At 40.6% G+C, this 17060-nt stretch overlaps 2 protein-coding genes across 3 annotated transcripts in view; one reads left to right on the top strand and one right to left on the bottom strand.

The window, feature by feature from the left end:
* Itga4 (integrin subunit alpha 4) overlaps window positions 1-14980 on the top strand; it is a 68278-nt gene extending 53298 nt beyond the window's left edge. The window contains exons 18-29 of the mRNA XM_075984760.1: window positions 3352-3502; window positions 4545-4640; window positions 5277-5356; window positions 5636-5722; window positions 7806-7896; window positions 8747-8854; window positions 9659-9784; window positions 11480-11599; window positions 13715-13813; window positions 14149-14268; window positions 14675-14800; window positions 14893-14980. Coding sequence (XP_075840875.1) covers window positions 3352-3502; window positions 4545-4640; window positions 5277-5356; window positions 5636-5722; window positions 7806-7896; window positions 8747-8854; window positions 9659-9784; window positions 11480-11599; window positions 13715-13813; window positions 14149-14268; window positions 14675-14770 — 1174 coding nt within the window. The 3' untranslated portion in view covers window positions 14771-14800; window positions 14893-14980. The remainder of the gene's footprint in view (window positions 1-3351; window positions 3503-4544; window positions 4641-5276; window positions 5357-5635; window positions 5723-7805; window positions 7897-8746; window positions 8855-9658; window positions 9785-11479; window positions 11600-13714; window positions 13814-14148; window positions 14269-14674; window positions 14801-14892) is intronic.
* A 1184-nt stretch (window positions 14981-16164) lies between these two features.
* Cerkl (CERK like autophagy regulator) overlaps window positions 16165-17060 on the bottom strand; it is a 91988-nt gene continuing 91092 nt past the window's right edge. For both annotated transcript variants that reach the window (XM_075984761.1, XM_075984763.1), the window contains one exon: window positions 16165-17027. In XM_075984761.1, the coding sequence (XP_075840876.1) occupies window positions 16946-17027 (82 nt within the window). In that variant the 3' untranslated portion in view covers window positions 16165-16945. The remainder of the gene's footprint in view (window positions 17028-17060) is intronic.

Here is a 17060-nt window from a genome sequence, read left to right as displayed (position 1 = left end):
ATAATGGATTTTAGTTAAGGCTAGGCATATCGCATTGCCTGTTTGATTTGAAATTCATTTTATCTGTCAGATAAGTTCTAGAGCAGGGACTAGCCTAATCTTTTCTATCAAGAGAAAGTAATATTTTAAATTCCTTGGGACAGCGCACTCAGTCTCTATTGCTCCTCTGTGTTATCATTGTGCAAAAGTGAGACTGAAGGAATGACTTCTACCTTTAGGCAGGAGTTTCCAGATGCCTGCTCTATTGACCTGCTTACTTTTAATGTGGCAATCAGTTAGCCTTATTTTAAAAATGGTTTCTTATAATATATCTTGTTATATGATTTATTTTGTTTGTATAACTTATTTTAGTTCCCTAAGCCAAGGTCCAAAGATTTTTAAGAAATTAAAGTTCTCTCAGATAAACAGAAATCCAGGGAGGGGGGAGGAGAGGAGGGTAGGAAAAAGATAATACACAGCAAAACTTCATGTATATATTCAGCATGAGACTATTATCATTTTACACTGGCGATTGCTGAAGCCCTAAAGATCCCTAAGTGAGAAAGTCAGGGAAATGTCTCCTAGGCTGGATCATAGACATTTGCAATCACTGATTGAAGTTAATTTTATTGATGATATTTTTAATAAAAGAAACTACACTCAAAATCAAAGTTACAGAGAAGGATTACACACTCTCTAATATTTTATGAAATATAAAACTAGGCGAGTATTAGATTTTAAAAGTTAGTGATCTGGGCAGTAACTGGGGGAGAGGCCCCATGTATGTTCATGTGGAGAGTGTCTTTTCTTGGTTTGGGTTCCAGCTTCACACATGTATCCATTATTGTCACGGTTAATGGGCTTCTCCTTAGGATGTTTGCTTCCCTCTATGCAAGCAGCTTTGATAGGAGAAAGTATCAGAAACAAAGGCATAAAATCTTTACCTAGTGAGTGAGTGGCCCTGTTTCTTAGAGATTTACTCTTGGGCTTTTAAGTGTGGGGAAAGGGTTTGAGCTACAACATTGTCTCCGAGGTTCATAAGACTTATTAAGTTTGGAAACTAATTTTCCCTTTCCTATGTTGATTTTCCCTTCGTTATATTGTGTCATTAGCCTGTCCATTTCAGGAGCTACATCTCTGCTAACATATTCAGATGTGGGTGAGGGTGGAGATCACAGGACTTCACAGTACTGGATATTAAGTTTCTTAGTGAGACATTTGAAATATCTGTATCACTTTAGAACAGACAAGCATTCCATCTAGCTACAATTCCACAGAATATAGATTGAAGGTTTCATGAGCCTTTAAAAGCAAATAACATATCCAATACATTTTTTGGCTTTTTTATTTGCCTCTTGAATGTAACTCAGCCGTTTTCATCTGGTACTCATTTGTTGACATGGTAACTATATTTCTAGGCTCATAGAAAACTCAGGTAGCCACAATCCAGCTTCTTGCTTCCACGACAATGTAGACTAGTGCTGAGAGAAACTGACTTGGCATTGTACGATAGGCTTCTCCACGTTTCCTGGATGTGACTGCTGCTTAAACTGACCACCCAGAGCAAGCTCAAGCTAAGCTGCTACCTAACAGTAGCACTCAAAGTGGCAGGAGCTTGGAGAAAGTTAGAGTTAGAAAGCATCTCGTGTTCAGGTTGCTGTCTGTAAGCAGATGCAGCTAAAACAAAGGAATGCCCTGTATGCTGGTGTGTGAGGCAAAGGCCAGCTCTCCAGGGCCCCAGGGTCATATTGAGAGGTGGGGCTGCGCCTCTCTCTCTCTCTCTCTCTCTCTCTCTCTCTCTCTCTCTCTCCCCCCTTCCCTCCCTCCCTCCCTCCCTCCCTCCCTCCCTCTCTCTCTCTCTCTCTCTCTCTCTCTCTCTCTCTCTCTCTCTCTCTGTCACTGGCAATGTCAAGTTGGCACTGTTGGTGTAATAGTGGAGGAGAGAATGAGTGTGAAACAGAAATCAGAGGTAACCACATCGACTCCAAAATGGTCAACCTTTTATTTTCAAAAAGATCGCGAAGAGCAACAAACCTGAATAACCAGATAAATAGAAAAGCAAAGAATAGCAATGCTTTTCCCGCCCTTGGCAAAAGTCTAGGTCCTTACCTCCTCTGCAAGAGCTGGTCATTCACGAGTCATTCCTGTGTATTTCTAACAGTTATTCAGAAATATGTCCTTTATCTTTCCTGAGAGATGCAGAAATGAATTTTAACACAATGCTTTGTGAGAAATCAGCATAGTGGCTGACATACTACCTGGGTCCTGCAGTTTATAAGGCGATTCATTCACCTCCAAGAATTACTTTACATCACAGATCTTAAATGTGTTCTTATGCATCCTTTTATGCCTTTTGGTTAGACTGTCTCCACCTGGTTGTTTTGGCATACATCCTTCTCTAGTATGAATTAATTAACCCAGTTTTCCTAATTTTGGAATTGCTTGATGGCTATGGGGAAATTTTAGATTTAGAAAATCAGAACACATTGTAACTGGAAGTTGTGAAAATTTTATTTTTATTTTTATTTATTTTTAGTTTCCCTCCTGAAAAAGGTAGACATCGTGTTCTGAAGAAAGGAACAATCGGCTCAAGGGTTTAGAGTATTCTAGCTCCTGTAGCTTTGAACATCTTCATTCTGCTTGAAGTTCTGCATACTTGAAACATTTTAAGGATTTTATGGAATGTACTTGATCCAAATATTCACCAATAGTCATTTTATTGTCATTATAGATTGCCAAGGCCCAGCAGAGCTGAGTGAAACCCGGCATCAGCCAGGCTGGTGGCTTTCCTGATGGCTGTGCCCACATGTCTAGATCTCTAGTGACCTTTGTTTTGCAGTTCACAGGACAGTGAATCATTTCTGTCATTTAGCTTTGTCAGAGGCAACCAATTAACTGCTCCAGCAATGTAATCTCGTTCAGTGGATCTCTGTACCACACACCTGCTGGCCAGCATGGTTCTCTGCTGTACTTCTGCCAAAATCCTCTTATGTTTTCTCATCCCCCCTCTTCCTCAGTGTCCCCCTCTTCTAGGTAGAACCTAGTTCAATCAATGTCTTTTTAAAGATTAAATGAAAACAAAATAATGAGGAAAATGTAAGTTAAGCAAAAGGGCATTAAAGCTATTTAATTAGAACATTAATAAATAATAATAATTAAAACAATTTAATTATAATAACTAATTAAAAATCAAACAATAGTATCAAACTTTTCTTTGGGAGCAGCTGATTGAACATATCTGAAATGAGAAAAGAAAGTTTTAAATCTGCTTGTATGAGATCATCCATGGTTGTTTTTCTAAGTTAATAGTTTATATTATAAATGTTTTATATGGAGGAAGAATTTTTTTTACTTAAATTACTTAATTTCTAGGCCATATGAAAATAAAACCTATCTCGCTGTTGGGAGCATGAAGACCATAATGCTAAATGTATCCGTGTTCAATGCTGGCGACGATGCGTATGAAACGACCCTGAGCATCCAACTCCCCACAGGCCTTTACTTCATTAAGATCTTAGACCTGGTAAGTGCTAGAAACCACAATAGTAGAATGCAGCACTCGAGTTCAAAACAAATTTAAGGACCATATTTACTCCACTAATTTAATATAAACAAATTTAAGGACCATATTTACTCCACTAATTTAATATATACAACTGACGTTTTCATCTTAACGTTTCGACGTCCCTGAGTCTCCTGGTTATTTTGAGATGTTCTTTGTGCCCTGGCTCTGAGATACAAGTTCCTTGGAGAGAACTCCTTGAGTACCACTACTTCATCCCCACCACGGTTTTAAGATGCTAATGATGCTCAACTTGGAGCATCCTCCATGCTAAGGAACCCAGAATTCCTGCTCTTTGTTCTAAGTGGAGGGTCTCAGCCTTCACTGAGTTCTTCTGGACTGTCAGCCTTCCTCAGTCCTGAAATCCCCTTTTCAAGTATGTTTCTGGAGTACACATACATCTTATGTTACCAAAGCACTGAGATTATTGCCACTGTATCCACCAGTGAAATACTGGTAAGGTGGAGCTTGCACAGAGAAGTCTCCAGCACACTTGCCTCGAGATCTCTCTGCCCTCCAGCCAGTCAACCCCAGAGAGCTTCCACCTTTTAAAGGTAGCTCTTTACCCCTCTTTCTAGACCACAGAACAGCTACTTCAGAGAGGAGAAAATGTTCTAGGTACTCAGAACCTATACTTTGATATATTGCTATTATGATTATCTTACTACAATTAAACACTTTAAACACATTTCATATATATCAGACAGAAGGAAATGCGGACCTCTTGGCTTCCTTGTCCCCTAATGTTTCAAAGAAGTTCCTCTTAGAGAAAGTGGGAAACGAGAGCTCACACCCAGGGGCTGTTTATGGGGAACTCACATGGGTATATGCATATTGCTTATATATACACATCTGTATTATCTGTTATATAATTCTACATACCATTTCCAAGCTAAGTAGAAAAATATTTGCTAAAAATAATTTTAAAAACCACCCCTAAACATGTTATAAATGCCTAACTCTCTTTGTCCCCCGACTGTTTTATTTTTACTTTTTCCGTTAGGAAGAGAAACAAATAAACTGTGAAGTGACTGGGAGCTCTGGCCTGGTGAAACTCGCCTGCAGCCTCGGTTACATCTATGTGGATCGTCTCTCAAGGGTAAGCATTTAGTGTTCGTGATTTTCATTTGCTAATAGGAATGTGTTTTTCTACCTTCTTCCTTCATGTTTCATTAAAAATGTATTTTTAAAGGAGCTTAATTGTGAAGCTAAGTGTGACCGAAGTGTCCTGAAGTCTGTGAGCTTTGTGTTTGACTTCTTAGCAGCGCTCATTGTTTGGGGGTGAGGTGGGGGTGAGCGGGAACCTGTTTATGTCAAGACAGGCAAGAAAATGTGTCAATCAGAATGCTCCTCGCCTGTTCACTCTTTTCCAACACCCCCACCCCCACCCCAGGTGGCCCTGTCTGCCAGGCATGTTACCTCTGCTATACAAAAAAGGTGTTTTTGGCAAGAGTCCTCAACCAAGTTGTTAAAGCTTTCCTAATGGTGTCCGTCTGGGCCTGCCAGTCGTCACATTTAGAGCAGGCTTTGTTCTGGAAGGGAGGCATGGAACGGCTGCTGCGTCCAACCCAACCGCTTCTGGTCTTGCTACCCAGGGAAGGGTGGTGCTTCCGCCACATCTGAATCCTCCACTCTGTTTTCCTTGAGAAACAACAAAATCTTTTAAGAGAAATGAAACATAATCTGTAAAAATGTACTTTAGCATAAAAACTGGGTCTCTTCCTCTGCTTTCCAGACAGACATTAGCTTCCTCCTGGACGTGAGCTCACTCAGCAGGGCAGATGAGGACCTCAGCATCACTGTGCACACCTCCTGGTATGGTTCAGCGTGCAAGAAATAGCTGTTACACAACACAAGCCGCATTCTGGACACGGCTTCCGGGGATCCACGAAGTCGTGTTCCGTTGTCCAAAAACGGCAACAGTGTAAATAATGAGAGCGGTTTCTGCCGACCTTGTCCTACAACGTCCTCTTGTCGTTTCTCGTTTGCTTCCTACTTTCCCCGATGCCACTAAACAGCCCCCTAGTAAGTCTGCATAGTGTGCAGCCTGTGCTCCCTGCGGCTGAGTTCTCATATCATTTTCTGTGTCTACAGTGAAAACGAAGAAGTGGACAGAACGGAGGACAACAAAGTGACGTTAGCGATTCCTCTAAGATATGAAGTCGCGCTGACGGTTCACGGGTAAGTAGAGGCAGAGGCCTCTGGGTTAGAGAGGATTCCCCCTGCTGGCTCGCTCTTTGTATTGATGAAAGGCCTGTGTTTGAACACATCTACGTGGGAAAGATACTGTGTCTCCATGATTGCCTCTGAGCGCAGTCGCTTGATTTGATGATTTATTATTTTAATCCACTCTGTAATCAGCTCTGATGCTACATCAAACTCATGGCCAGCTGCTAGAGATTTTGTACTGGAAGAGCCCCAATAAGCTCTCAGCGGGCCACGGCCGTCCCTCCATGTGCAACCAAGGGGCACAGAGTTCCGTAGGGTGCAGCGGATGGCATGGTGCCCAGTGGCCACAGTGGGGGAGACACAAAGGACTGGGCACTGAACTGCCACTCTCCAGAGACCACGTCTACCTGTGTGGCAAATGACTAAGAAATGAGAGAGCCGGCTGGGAGGTGCTTCTGTCTATTCCTGCACCCCAAGAGTGCTCCTCAGTTAGAAGCCTGGGGCCAGCTTTACTGTTTTCTTGTGGTTTTAGCCATTTCTGAGTGGATTCTTCTCTGGTTCAAAGTGTATGGCTACAGAATGAAAGAGGGGAGTAACAAAACCTTCAATGACTCCACTGGCAGTTTTTCAAGCTCTTAGTCTGTGTCTTGGACGTTTTGGTTGTTTTAGAGACAGTTTCTCTCTGTGTGGTCTAGACTGGCCTGCGATTGGTGCAGATGAGAAGGATGTCCTTGAGGCTTTGGCCATCATCCTGATCATCACATTTGGCTCTGTGTCCTGAATGTCAGCTCTACACGCAAGAACCAGCATGCCCAAAAGCCACCATACTACGTGCTTTTAACTTTTTATTTTATGCAGTGTGTTTTGATCCTGTTCCTCTATCAATTCCTCCCAGATCCACTCTCCCTCCCACCCAGAACAGCCCCAAATTCATGTCGTTAGAAAAAAAAAACCCACAAGCTCTAATTTACGCTGCCCATGTATTCCTGAGTATGGGGCCAGCCACTGAAGTACGATCAACCTACCCTGAGCCACACACACAAAGAATACTGACTCCGTTTGCAGAAATCCTTAGCTGTCCACAGCTTTTTAGTTAGGGATGTGGACTCATGAGCCGCTTCCTTCTTGGTGGTAGATGCGTGCATACATTTTTAAAACACTCGAAGATATGAATTAACAGAATAAAATGGGCAAATTAATTTTATTGATTGCTCTAATTACAAAACATCCCTCTATCATTTTAACCATGCATGAAGCAGGCACCCAACCACATAAAATGTCACTTTCTGTAACTGATGGAATTGAGTATCAGTTCCATGAAAGAGGGATAATGTGGTCCTTCCCAGAGAAGGTGGCCGTGAGAGTCAGCGGGGCAGCAAACGGAAGCTGATTCCTGTGTCCTAGCATCTAGGATCCACGCTGTTTCTCACTTTTCCACATGACAAGCACCTCCAGTTCCACTGGTCACATGCTGGTATTCGGGACAACGACAACAAGTATTAAACTGCACAAGTGTGTGTTGTCCAATTGTTTCTAACACCTTTCCAGGAGGCAGGACTCCTAATTTCAAATATGAAGAATTAGCTGCAAAATGTTAGTGCCTTGTGGAGGAAGGAGTTCCCCAGAACAGCACTTTCTCGGTGGTGGTTACACTCAGACATTTGGCTAATTGTGGATTAAAAAGTTAAAAAAAAATTTCTAGCAAAAATTTTTATTTTTTTTAATGTAATTTGGTGTTTGCCTTGTTCCCAGAATTTTGAGGTTCAGCCAGCCGTTGAGAACTAATGAACAGGTTACATGGCGCTACCACACCCGAGGGAAAGTTACAGCTTCGGCCCAAGCTTACCAAACGTGCACAGATCATTTTAGGGCTGAAAAGCTGCAAACGGGCAGCAAGCCAGCAGGCATGGCGAAGGCAAGGACATAGGCATGGCCCCTCGGGACAGAGCACCCGGCCTCCTGGTTTCATCAGTTCCTAGAGAAACTGAAAAGGATTCTGTGTTGCTTTTAAATGTGCTATATTCCAACTCTAAAGCCGGACTATATGGCCCCTCATGCATTGACAATACGTTCAAGCTGACCTTGTTCCCGGCAGGTTCGTGAACCCAACTTCATTTGTCTATGGATCAAGTGAAGAAAATGAGCCAGAAACATGCATGACGGAGAAGCTGAACTTCACGTTTCATGTAAGCAAAGCTGGGTTTTGTTGATGTTTGTAGCATATGGGAAGGAAGAAAGGATTGGCCGTAAGCCTTGCTCGGAGGGATTCCTGTCCCCTCTATCCCTCAGCTTCAGTTACTGGCTGGCTGCAAGGCTGCTGTTCTGTGACTCAGGCCCCTTCCTCTTAGGCTAATGTTGCTTTTCTCACTTTGCTTGTTACAAATTTTCTAAGATATGTGTACTCCTGGAACAGGGGGAGGTTAGGGTCTCCTGACCCTTCTGAAGTTACATTCGAGGGGAAATAGGATTGTGAGTAAATCAGGAAATCTATAGTTGGTTCAGGCTCTTTAACCAGCCCAACATTATCAAGTAATGGGAGCATTTGCCTTACCTTCTCCAGGATCAATGTGCTTAGCCCGCCGTCCAGGCTTCAGGATTAGGATAAGCTTCATCAGCATTGAATAATCTTTTTCTTTTCTTTTTTGTTCAAAAAAAAATGTTATCATATAGAAGTATTAGACTAATATGAAACTCAGTTTTGAAAATTTAGCTGTTAAGCAGAAAGTTTGGCTGGTCACAGATGTTAAGAGGTAGTGTCTACAGAAACGTTTGTCTTAATCAAAAGCACTGTCTGAGCAGTATAGCGGTGTACGGAATGCAAGTCTTGGATTACGTCGTGAAAGTGTCACTGCTTGGTTACCAGATATGATGGTAAAGTGAAAAGCAGGCATAGATAGATTGGATAAAACTGGAAAAATTATGGCTATGGATATTCTGCCTGCTCTTGTGTTTATCTACCAACCATATATCCTCCACTTTGGCTAGTAATTCTGCATTTATAATTATGAAAAACTTTTAAATTCTTTCCTTTTTCAGGTTATAAACACCGGCATTAGCATGGCTCCAAATGTTAGTGTGGAAATAATGGTACCCAACTCTTTCCTCCCTCAAACAGATAAGTTGTTCAACGTTTTGGACATCCAGGTAAAAAGATGTTCCCTTTGTCTGACCTCTATTGTGAGTCTTAAATCCGAACCCTTTATCCTAAGGAGTGTTGTGAAGATGGACACTCCTGTCCACTTCAGCCCCACTTGATGCTGTGATTTCTGTATGCACTCGCTGAGAGGACCTTGGATATAGTACATTTCGTCAGGACTGCAGCCCAGAGGTGACACTTAGGTTGTCATTCACAATCAGAAAATCTGATTCTTCCATCTTGATAAACTGTTTTACATTATCTCTTTGGGACATGAGCCTGTGGAGACAGAGTTAACAGAATGCTACATGAAGCTTGAAGCTACCACTATAGCAAGAATAGGAAGGGAAATCCTCTTTTAGGAAACATTTGAGTCGGTTCTTAAGCCAAGTTTCTGTGTTCGTTCATGAGATTTCCTCTAGGTATTAAGCAATAGCAATCCCCAGCAAAGCCTATGTAAGGGGTTTGGGAAAAAAAAACTTTTTAAAATGTACTTGAATTCCAGATTTAGATGCTGGGATGTATAATTGTAGCATATTTTATTCTGTCAAACCAACTTAGGCTAGTGGTCACCTTCCATTTTTCTTCCCCTTTTTAGTAAGGATAGACCATGTTGTCAGCTAGGACCCAGTGGCTATAATTTGTTTGGGGCTTGGTTTGTAGACTTGCCAAGAGATTTACTATTTTGTCAAATATACTTTCACAATTTTGGAGATGTTTAATGTGTTTTAGTAAATAATAAATTGAAACTTTTAAAGTCAAGTTGTGTCAGATCTCTCTTTAGAGACATGATTTTTGTTTTCTGTCTTTAGGCGACTACGGGGCAATGCCATTATAAACATTATGGAAGAGAGTGTACATCAGAGCAGCAAAATGGCATAGCGGAGACCTTGACAGACATAGTCAAATTCTTATCAAAGACAGACAAGAGAATCTTGGTAAGTTTCCATTTTTCAGATATACAAAGAACTAAAACATTTAAAACCAAGTTCAATTATAGTCTCCCTAGGTTACACGCTCTGGTTTTTGTCTCAAAACTTCACCGGTTTCTCTTGTAAAGTCACTAAAACGGGGAGAGTGAGACTCTCTTGCTATGAATTTGGCTGCCCAGGTGACCTGATGTCAGAAAGGTTCAGGTGTAATGTCTAGGTGACACACTGGGAGCAATTGTTGGGTACCTTACTCAGGACGGTTTCTTTTCTAATTCCATTCATTGGCCTGCAAATTTCTAGATGTCATTGGTTTTTGTTGGGTTTTGTTTTTGTTTTTACCACGGATTAGAACTCCCTGGTGGAAATGTATCACATTTTATTTATCCATTCTTCAGTCGAGGGGCATCTGGGTTGTTTCCAGGTTATGGCTATTATGAATAATACTGCTATGAACGTGGATGAGCAAATGTTGTTGTGGTATGAGTGTGAATCCTTTGGGTATTGGGTATATGTTCAAGACTGATATTGCTGGATCTTGAGGTAGATTCCCAATTTTTTTGAGAAACTGCCATAATGATTTCCAAAGTGACTGTATAAGTTTGCACTCTCGCCAGCAATGGAGAAGTGTTCGCCTTGCTCTGCATCCTTTCCAGCATAAGCTGTCATTGGTGTTTTTGATTTTTAGCCATTCTGACTGGTGTAAGGTGGTATCTCAGAATCATTTTGATTCACATTTCTCTGGTGGCTAAAGATGTTGAGCAATTCCTAAAGTGTCTTTCAGTCATTTGAAATTCTTCTGTTGAAAATTATGTTTAGATCTGTACCCCAATTTTTAATGTCTAGTTTGAGTTTTTATATTTTGGAGATCAGTTTTCTGTCTGATGTGGGGTTGGTGAAGATCTTTACCCATTCTGTAGGCTTCTGTTTTGTCTGGTTGACTGTGTCCTTTTTCTTACAGAAGCTTCTATTTCAGGAGGTACCATTTATTAACTGTTGCTCTCAGTGTCTGTGCTACCGGGGTTATATTTAGGAAGTGGTCTCTTGTGCCCACTTTCTCTTCTATGAGATTCAGTGTGGCTGCATTGAGGTTGAAGTCTTTGATTCATTTGAACTTGAGTTTTGTGCATGGGACTAGATATGGATCTATTTGCATTCTTCTACATGTTGACATCCAGTTATGCCAGCAGCATTTGCTGAACTTCTGAACACCTGATTTTTGACAAAGACGCTAAAATTATACAGTGGTTCTGGGATTTTGAACCCAGGTTTTCAGGTTTGGCAGCAAATACTTTGACCTGCTACTGAGTCACCTTGTGGCATGCTAAGGAGATTTTTAACCTATGTGAAGTAGGTTTTCAGATTTAAAATTCATGCTTTAAATTTTTGGAGAATGCAGATGTGGTGCAGTGCATGCAAGGTGTTCAGACAGAAACCATAGGGGTTGGCTCTCACCTTCTACCTTGTTTGAGACTATCTGCCCTTGGAACTTCTTTCATCTCTACCTGCCATCTTGTGGTCGAGACACAAGTGGGACTAGAGGTGCATGCAGTCTCCCCCAGTTGTGCACAGGACTGGGGGATTCGGATTCTTATTAATCCTTATGCTTCACGGCAGGCATTCTGTTCACTGAGTCGGCTTCTCCAGCTGCTCATCTTTCAAACGCAGAAAATGTTAATACAGTGCTTTTACATTCTTTTCAAGTATTGCATGAAAGCTGATCTACACTGTTTAGATTTCTTATGCAACTTCGGGAAAATGGAAAGTGGGAAGGAAGCCAGCGTTCATATCCAGCTGGAAGGTCGGCCATCCATCTTGGAAATTGTGAGTCTAAAATCAGACGCATAACATTGTGATGTAGAGCTACAAACTTGGTCATTTTCACATAGGCGGGTTAATATTCAAACACACAACAAACTCCAGAGAGAAGAATGCAGCTTGGGAAGAAAGCCCAAACCTCATTACATCAACGGACAGAGATAAAATGTGAATCACTAGGTTTGGGTTAGAATGGATGCCACTCTCTACCGATTAAGTAAGCAGAGGAACTTGACTCCTTTAGAAGATAATGTGTAAAAACTAAAACCAAGAAGTGAAATTAAAATTTGATTTCAAAGAAAAGAAAACTGAAACATCAAAATGTAGCAGCTAAACCTGGGTGTAGTGGCTCTGCCTGCAAGCCCAACACTTGAGAGGTGGAGGCAGGAGGATTACAAGCTTGAGATTATCAGATACATAATGAGTGCAAGGCCCTTTTACACCATGAGACTCAGCCTCAAAAATAAATATCAACTATAGCATAATTTGGTAACAAAATATCATTTTGAAAACAACAAACTTTAAAACTTCAAGTTAAAAAGGAATTAAATGCCTTTTGAACTTTTTGCTCTAAAAGTATGTTTTGTGAAGAGCTCCTAGATGATAGGAGAAAACCTGAAGCATTTTTTTTTCTGTTTCCCCATCTGGCCAGCATAGTTAGTGTCAGTGGCCACTATAGATAAGACTAGCCGATGCAGATTGAGACAAATTTTGTTCCTATTCAGTAGCATGTTTTGAGATGACCACATAGTGGTCAAGGAGTATTCCATCGGACAGTGGAAGGACAGACAGACACTCATCCATCTCAATTTCAGATATTCCTTAAAGTCCCAGGACTAGCAGCAAGCCATTCTGCCTTGGTAGCTGCTTCTCATAAGCCCAAGTTTCTCTTGGCATAACTGACATGGTGGACAGAAAAGCCTTGCCTGTCAGGCTGTCATACACACTGCAGGGCATTTAGTAGTGCCATATGTACCAGGCAGTTCCCACCACTGTTCCCATCCCTACAGTCAAAAGGCGTCTCTACACAATATACTGCCCGTGGAGAATCAGTCCTCCAAATGAAAGAAAGCTCTAGGTCTAGGTGAGGTTTGTATTTCTAGTTCTATAGATGTCAAATAACCTTTACCTAGTAGACTTTAGCATTTTGGGGTGATAGACCTCCTTAAGAATATAGAGACTAGGCCAATGTATAGCTCAAATGGGGGAGTGCTTGCCTAGCATGCACAAAGCTGTGGACTCAATCCGCAGCACTGGCAGAAACTGGGTATGTGGTACTTCACACTGATAATAATTCTAGCACTTAAGATTAGAAATTCAAGGTCATTCTCAGCAACAAGGGCAAGCTGGCTACGTGAGATCATGAGATACTGTTTCAAAAAAAATAATAAGCTTGGCAAAATCGCTCAGTGGTTGAAGCCCTTCCATCAATCATGCTGGCCTAAGTTTGATGACCAGGAACCACATGGTAGGAAAACGACCTCCACCAAGTTGTCATCTATCTCCACCTGTGCATCAAAGCAAATACATGGTGTTCCTTTTTAAAATTAGATCTAAATACTATACTTACTCCCATACATGTGCAAATATATATATATATATTAAATATATTCATAAAACCTACAAAGTCCATTCACAGATCCCCAAGCTTTATGGATTCTTTTACAGACTCCCTACTTGAAATAATAAGCTCAGAATTCACCCGCAGATGACCATGCACATGGGTTTTATTATTAGAGTGGGATATTGTCACTGAGACACTTATTAGGATGCATGTACTTTATTCAGAAGCAAATGAAAGGCAAGCCTTTGTGAGCAAATGTTTACCAGATCAAGAAGGCTTGTGTGGGGGTAAAATTTAATATTACTGAGAAAACTGTATTGATCACTAATAACTTATTGCACACTATAACATGAAGAAAATATTTAAATCAAGTGATTTAAAACATAGCTACACTTAAAGGGGACCCATGAAGTAGTCATACCTTTGAGTCCAAAGGAAGCCATTATAGTTTAATAAGTTACAGAAATTCTAGATAGCCAAGGTGGCATTTATATTGACCTGTCTGCATGGAATAAAACTATGACTCAAGCTCTGTTGATTATCTGATTTCAAAACAGGATGAGACTTCATCGCTCAAGTTTGAAATCAGAGCAACAGCTTTTCCAGAGCCACACCCCAAAGTTATTGAGCTGAATAAGGAGGAGAAGGTTGCCCATGTAAGTTCACCATCTTGGGGGCTGCGTGAGAAACAGTCTGAGGGAATTCAGAAGTAGTGCCTTTGGGGGATCCGAGTAAGGAGTCAGCATGTGACCAGGTCATAGAGGACTTTCAACACTTTACCCACTTTCCGCAACTGATGGGAACAACACTAAGAGTGTTTGGGTAGCTGTGAGAAGAGGCAGGATGGGAAGAAGAGTCATAGAGCCGTTCTGCTCACAAGGACTGAGACTAGGTCCAGGACAGGATGGGGAGTTCCCTTCTCTGTTGCTGTCTGGAGGCTTTTAAGGGAAACTCAGCACTGCTCTGAGTATGTATTTGCTCTGTTGTGCAGGTTCTCCTGGAAGGGCTCCATCATCAAAGACCCAAACGGCATCTCACCATCGTGATTATTACTAGCAGCTTGCTGCTGGGACTTATCGTACTTTTATTAATTTCATGTGTTATGTGGAAGGTAATCCTTTAGTAATTATTTTCTTGTGTTATATGGACAGTCCACCTTTAATGATTACCAATAATTAAATTACTCAGAATACCTCTGTTGTATCAAAGCCAATTAGGTTGAGTATATACTCTTGTTTTTAATCTCTGGATGAATGTTTAATACTGATCTCAGATTTATTCTAAGAGTCCATTTGGAATGTATATAATGTTGAAAACCAATATTGCTGTGGTGTGTATATATCACTGATAAGCCCAGGGTTAACCCTGCACATCCTACACTGATTACTACCTTTGCAACTGTCTTTGCAGCCTGTGGAACACGGGGCAAAGTTTTAAAAGTATTCTACACTGATTAGACATTTGATGTGAATATTATGGTTTTGGAATTATACACTCATTATCTGATCTGTTTTCAGGCTGGGTTCTTTAAAAGACAGTACAAATCTATTCTACAAGAAGAAAATAGGAGAGACAGCTGGAGTTATGTCAACAGCAAGGGTGACGATGACTAACGACTCAAGAGCAATGAACAAAGACCTCAGGTAGGTGGGGAAAGACCCTGCTCATGAGACCCATGGTAATTTCTTTTTTTACACGGACTTGTGATCTTGTATCATACTATGTCTTAATGCAGGGAAAATCTCCAAAAAAGAAAATACACAAAGATTGCTTTCCAGCAGTCAAAAGTAGAGAAAAACACTAAAGCTATTGACTTAAGAAAAGTGAACTTCGAAGGTAAATTGAAAGAAACTCCAGATTTAGCCAAGCAGACTTAAAAGGAACTGTTTTTGAAGGAGACATGGACTACACGAGCTCACGGCGGTGAGATAAATGCCACAGAAAGGGCACTTGTGGGTTTCAAATACACTTGAGACATTTTCAAAATATGATGATGACCTTTGAAGCCACTTATACTCTTTAAAGAACTGTTTTCAGAGGTTTCTGATGGATAAATCATTTTAAAACAGTGGAATTAAAACATTGGAAGATTGTCATTGGTGCACATCATCCCTGGGCTGTCTCCCTATGGCCCTTTTATTCTGCAGATGTGAGTTTTAAATGCCTGGTGCACAATATCCGTGCAGCACAGGATGGCTTCTGGACAATGTGGATTCTGCGTAAGTGGCCAGCTGTGGACTCTTCTTTTTATGTATATACACTTTTCTAAGAGATACAGTTACCACCCACCTCTTCTTTTATCAAGAGCATCCAGGAATATTTTTTTCAATATTCTATTTGTAAAACCAGTTCTTAAAGACTGTCTTCTCATTACGGATCATAACATCACACTTTAGCTGTTATAATATGAACTATAGCTCACTGGTGATTTCAAACTGCCAAGGGCCATGGAGCCGACATGTCATAGAATGTTCACTGTTTCAAACGAAACAAACATGAATACCTGCCACGACGTTGTTGTTTTCCTTGCTCTGTTGAAACACGCAGTAACCAGGGCTGTAAAAAGCATTGCTACAGAGACGGAGAAGCACAGACAGAACAGCAAGTCACTGGTGAAGCTTGTACACAGAGACGGGATGTGATCAATGTTCCCATGAGATATGTACATTGGATGCTATGCAAAAGTGAAATGTCTTCTACCAGGGTTTTTACATAACCATTTTTGTACTGTTTATCCCATACACATGGTCTGATAAATATTTCTCATCTGGATCTCTTATGCAGAAGAAAGCTGCGGTCAGATTTTGCACATGGGTAGGAAAAAAGTGGCAGCCTTCGCTGTTCAGAAGAAAGATTGCTTTACAGGAAACCCCTGCCGCCAGCTGGCCCTTCCTCGGGTTTCCCAATTCATGACAGTTGCCTGCTCACGGGCCCGTGGTCTGTGGCTGAAAAACAAGTGTGTGCTGGGGTTTGGGAGCTATGAAACTTGAGCACAAAACATCAACTCCGGGTGCGCATGCACAAAAAAAAACATTTAATTCAATGTATTTTGTAAAGAATTTTTTATAAAAAAGGCATATTCATGATTTTCTCATACAAATACATGAAGGTGTCAGTTTTAATCCATGAAAATCAATATCAGTTTAGACCTATCTTTTTAAGGGATGGTCTCTGAGGAAATGAAAATTTGGATCATTACACTGAAAACTGAGTGCTGTGACCGCCCTACCCCCACCTATCAGGTACAAAGGAACACAGCTACCTCCTGGGCCAAGTTTCTGCCCAGTTAGAAACTTATGTATATGTTTAAATAAAACTTATTGTAAACTTAGAATTTTACCTGTATAATAAGCTTAAAAGTCTTGTTACTGCCAAAGATGCCATCGTGGACTTGGGTTGGGGGCAATAGCCTAAGTGGAAAAACCTTTTTTTTTTAAATTAAGTGGCTGTTCATGGTTATATTACTAGCTCCCTGTGGAGTTGGAAATTTTATAAAACCTGTATTTTATCAGGCTACAGGAAATCATTAAAAAATTAATAACAAGAATTATCTTCAATAATATTGATACAGCAGGATGTTTATATTAGATCCAACAAATGCCTTCCAAATATCAGAATTTGATTATTCATTGATTTCATATTTTTATCTTGATTTTCAAACACTTACATACTATTTTAATTACATTAAAATAGATGTTTTAGACATATTCAAAAATTCATCTCCTATTTGTGTATATATTGCATACCAGATTCCTTCATAATATATTTATACTTCATATAATTTTTTTCTATATGCAATTACATGCTACTTTGGAATCATTCGTTTCTTCCAGGCCTCCTCCATAAAGCCTGATCAGTCTTGGGTGCAGTCTATAAAAAAATAACATAAAATTGATCATTTCA

Source organism: Microtus pennsylvanicus, chromosome 9 (genome assembly GCF_037038515.1).
Source record: "Microtus pennsylvanicus isolate mMicPen1 chromosome 9, mMicPen1.hap1, whole genome shotgun sequence".
Classification (NCBI taxonomy): domain Eukaryota; kingdom Metazoa; phylum Chordata; class Mammalia; order Rodentia; family Cricetidae; genus Microtus; species Microtus pennsylvanicus.
Note: the sequence above shows the minus strand (reverse complement) of the source record. Positions and strands in the feature narration are given on the sequence as shown.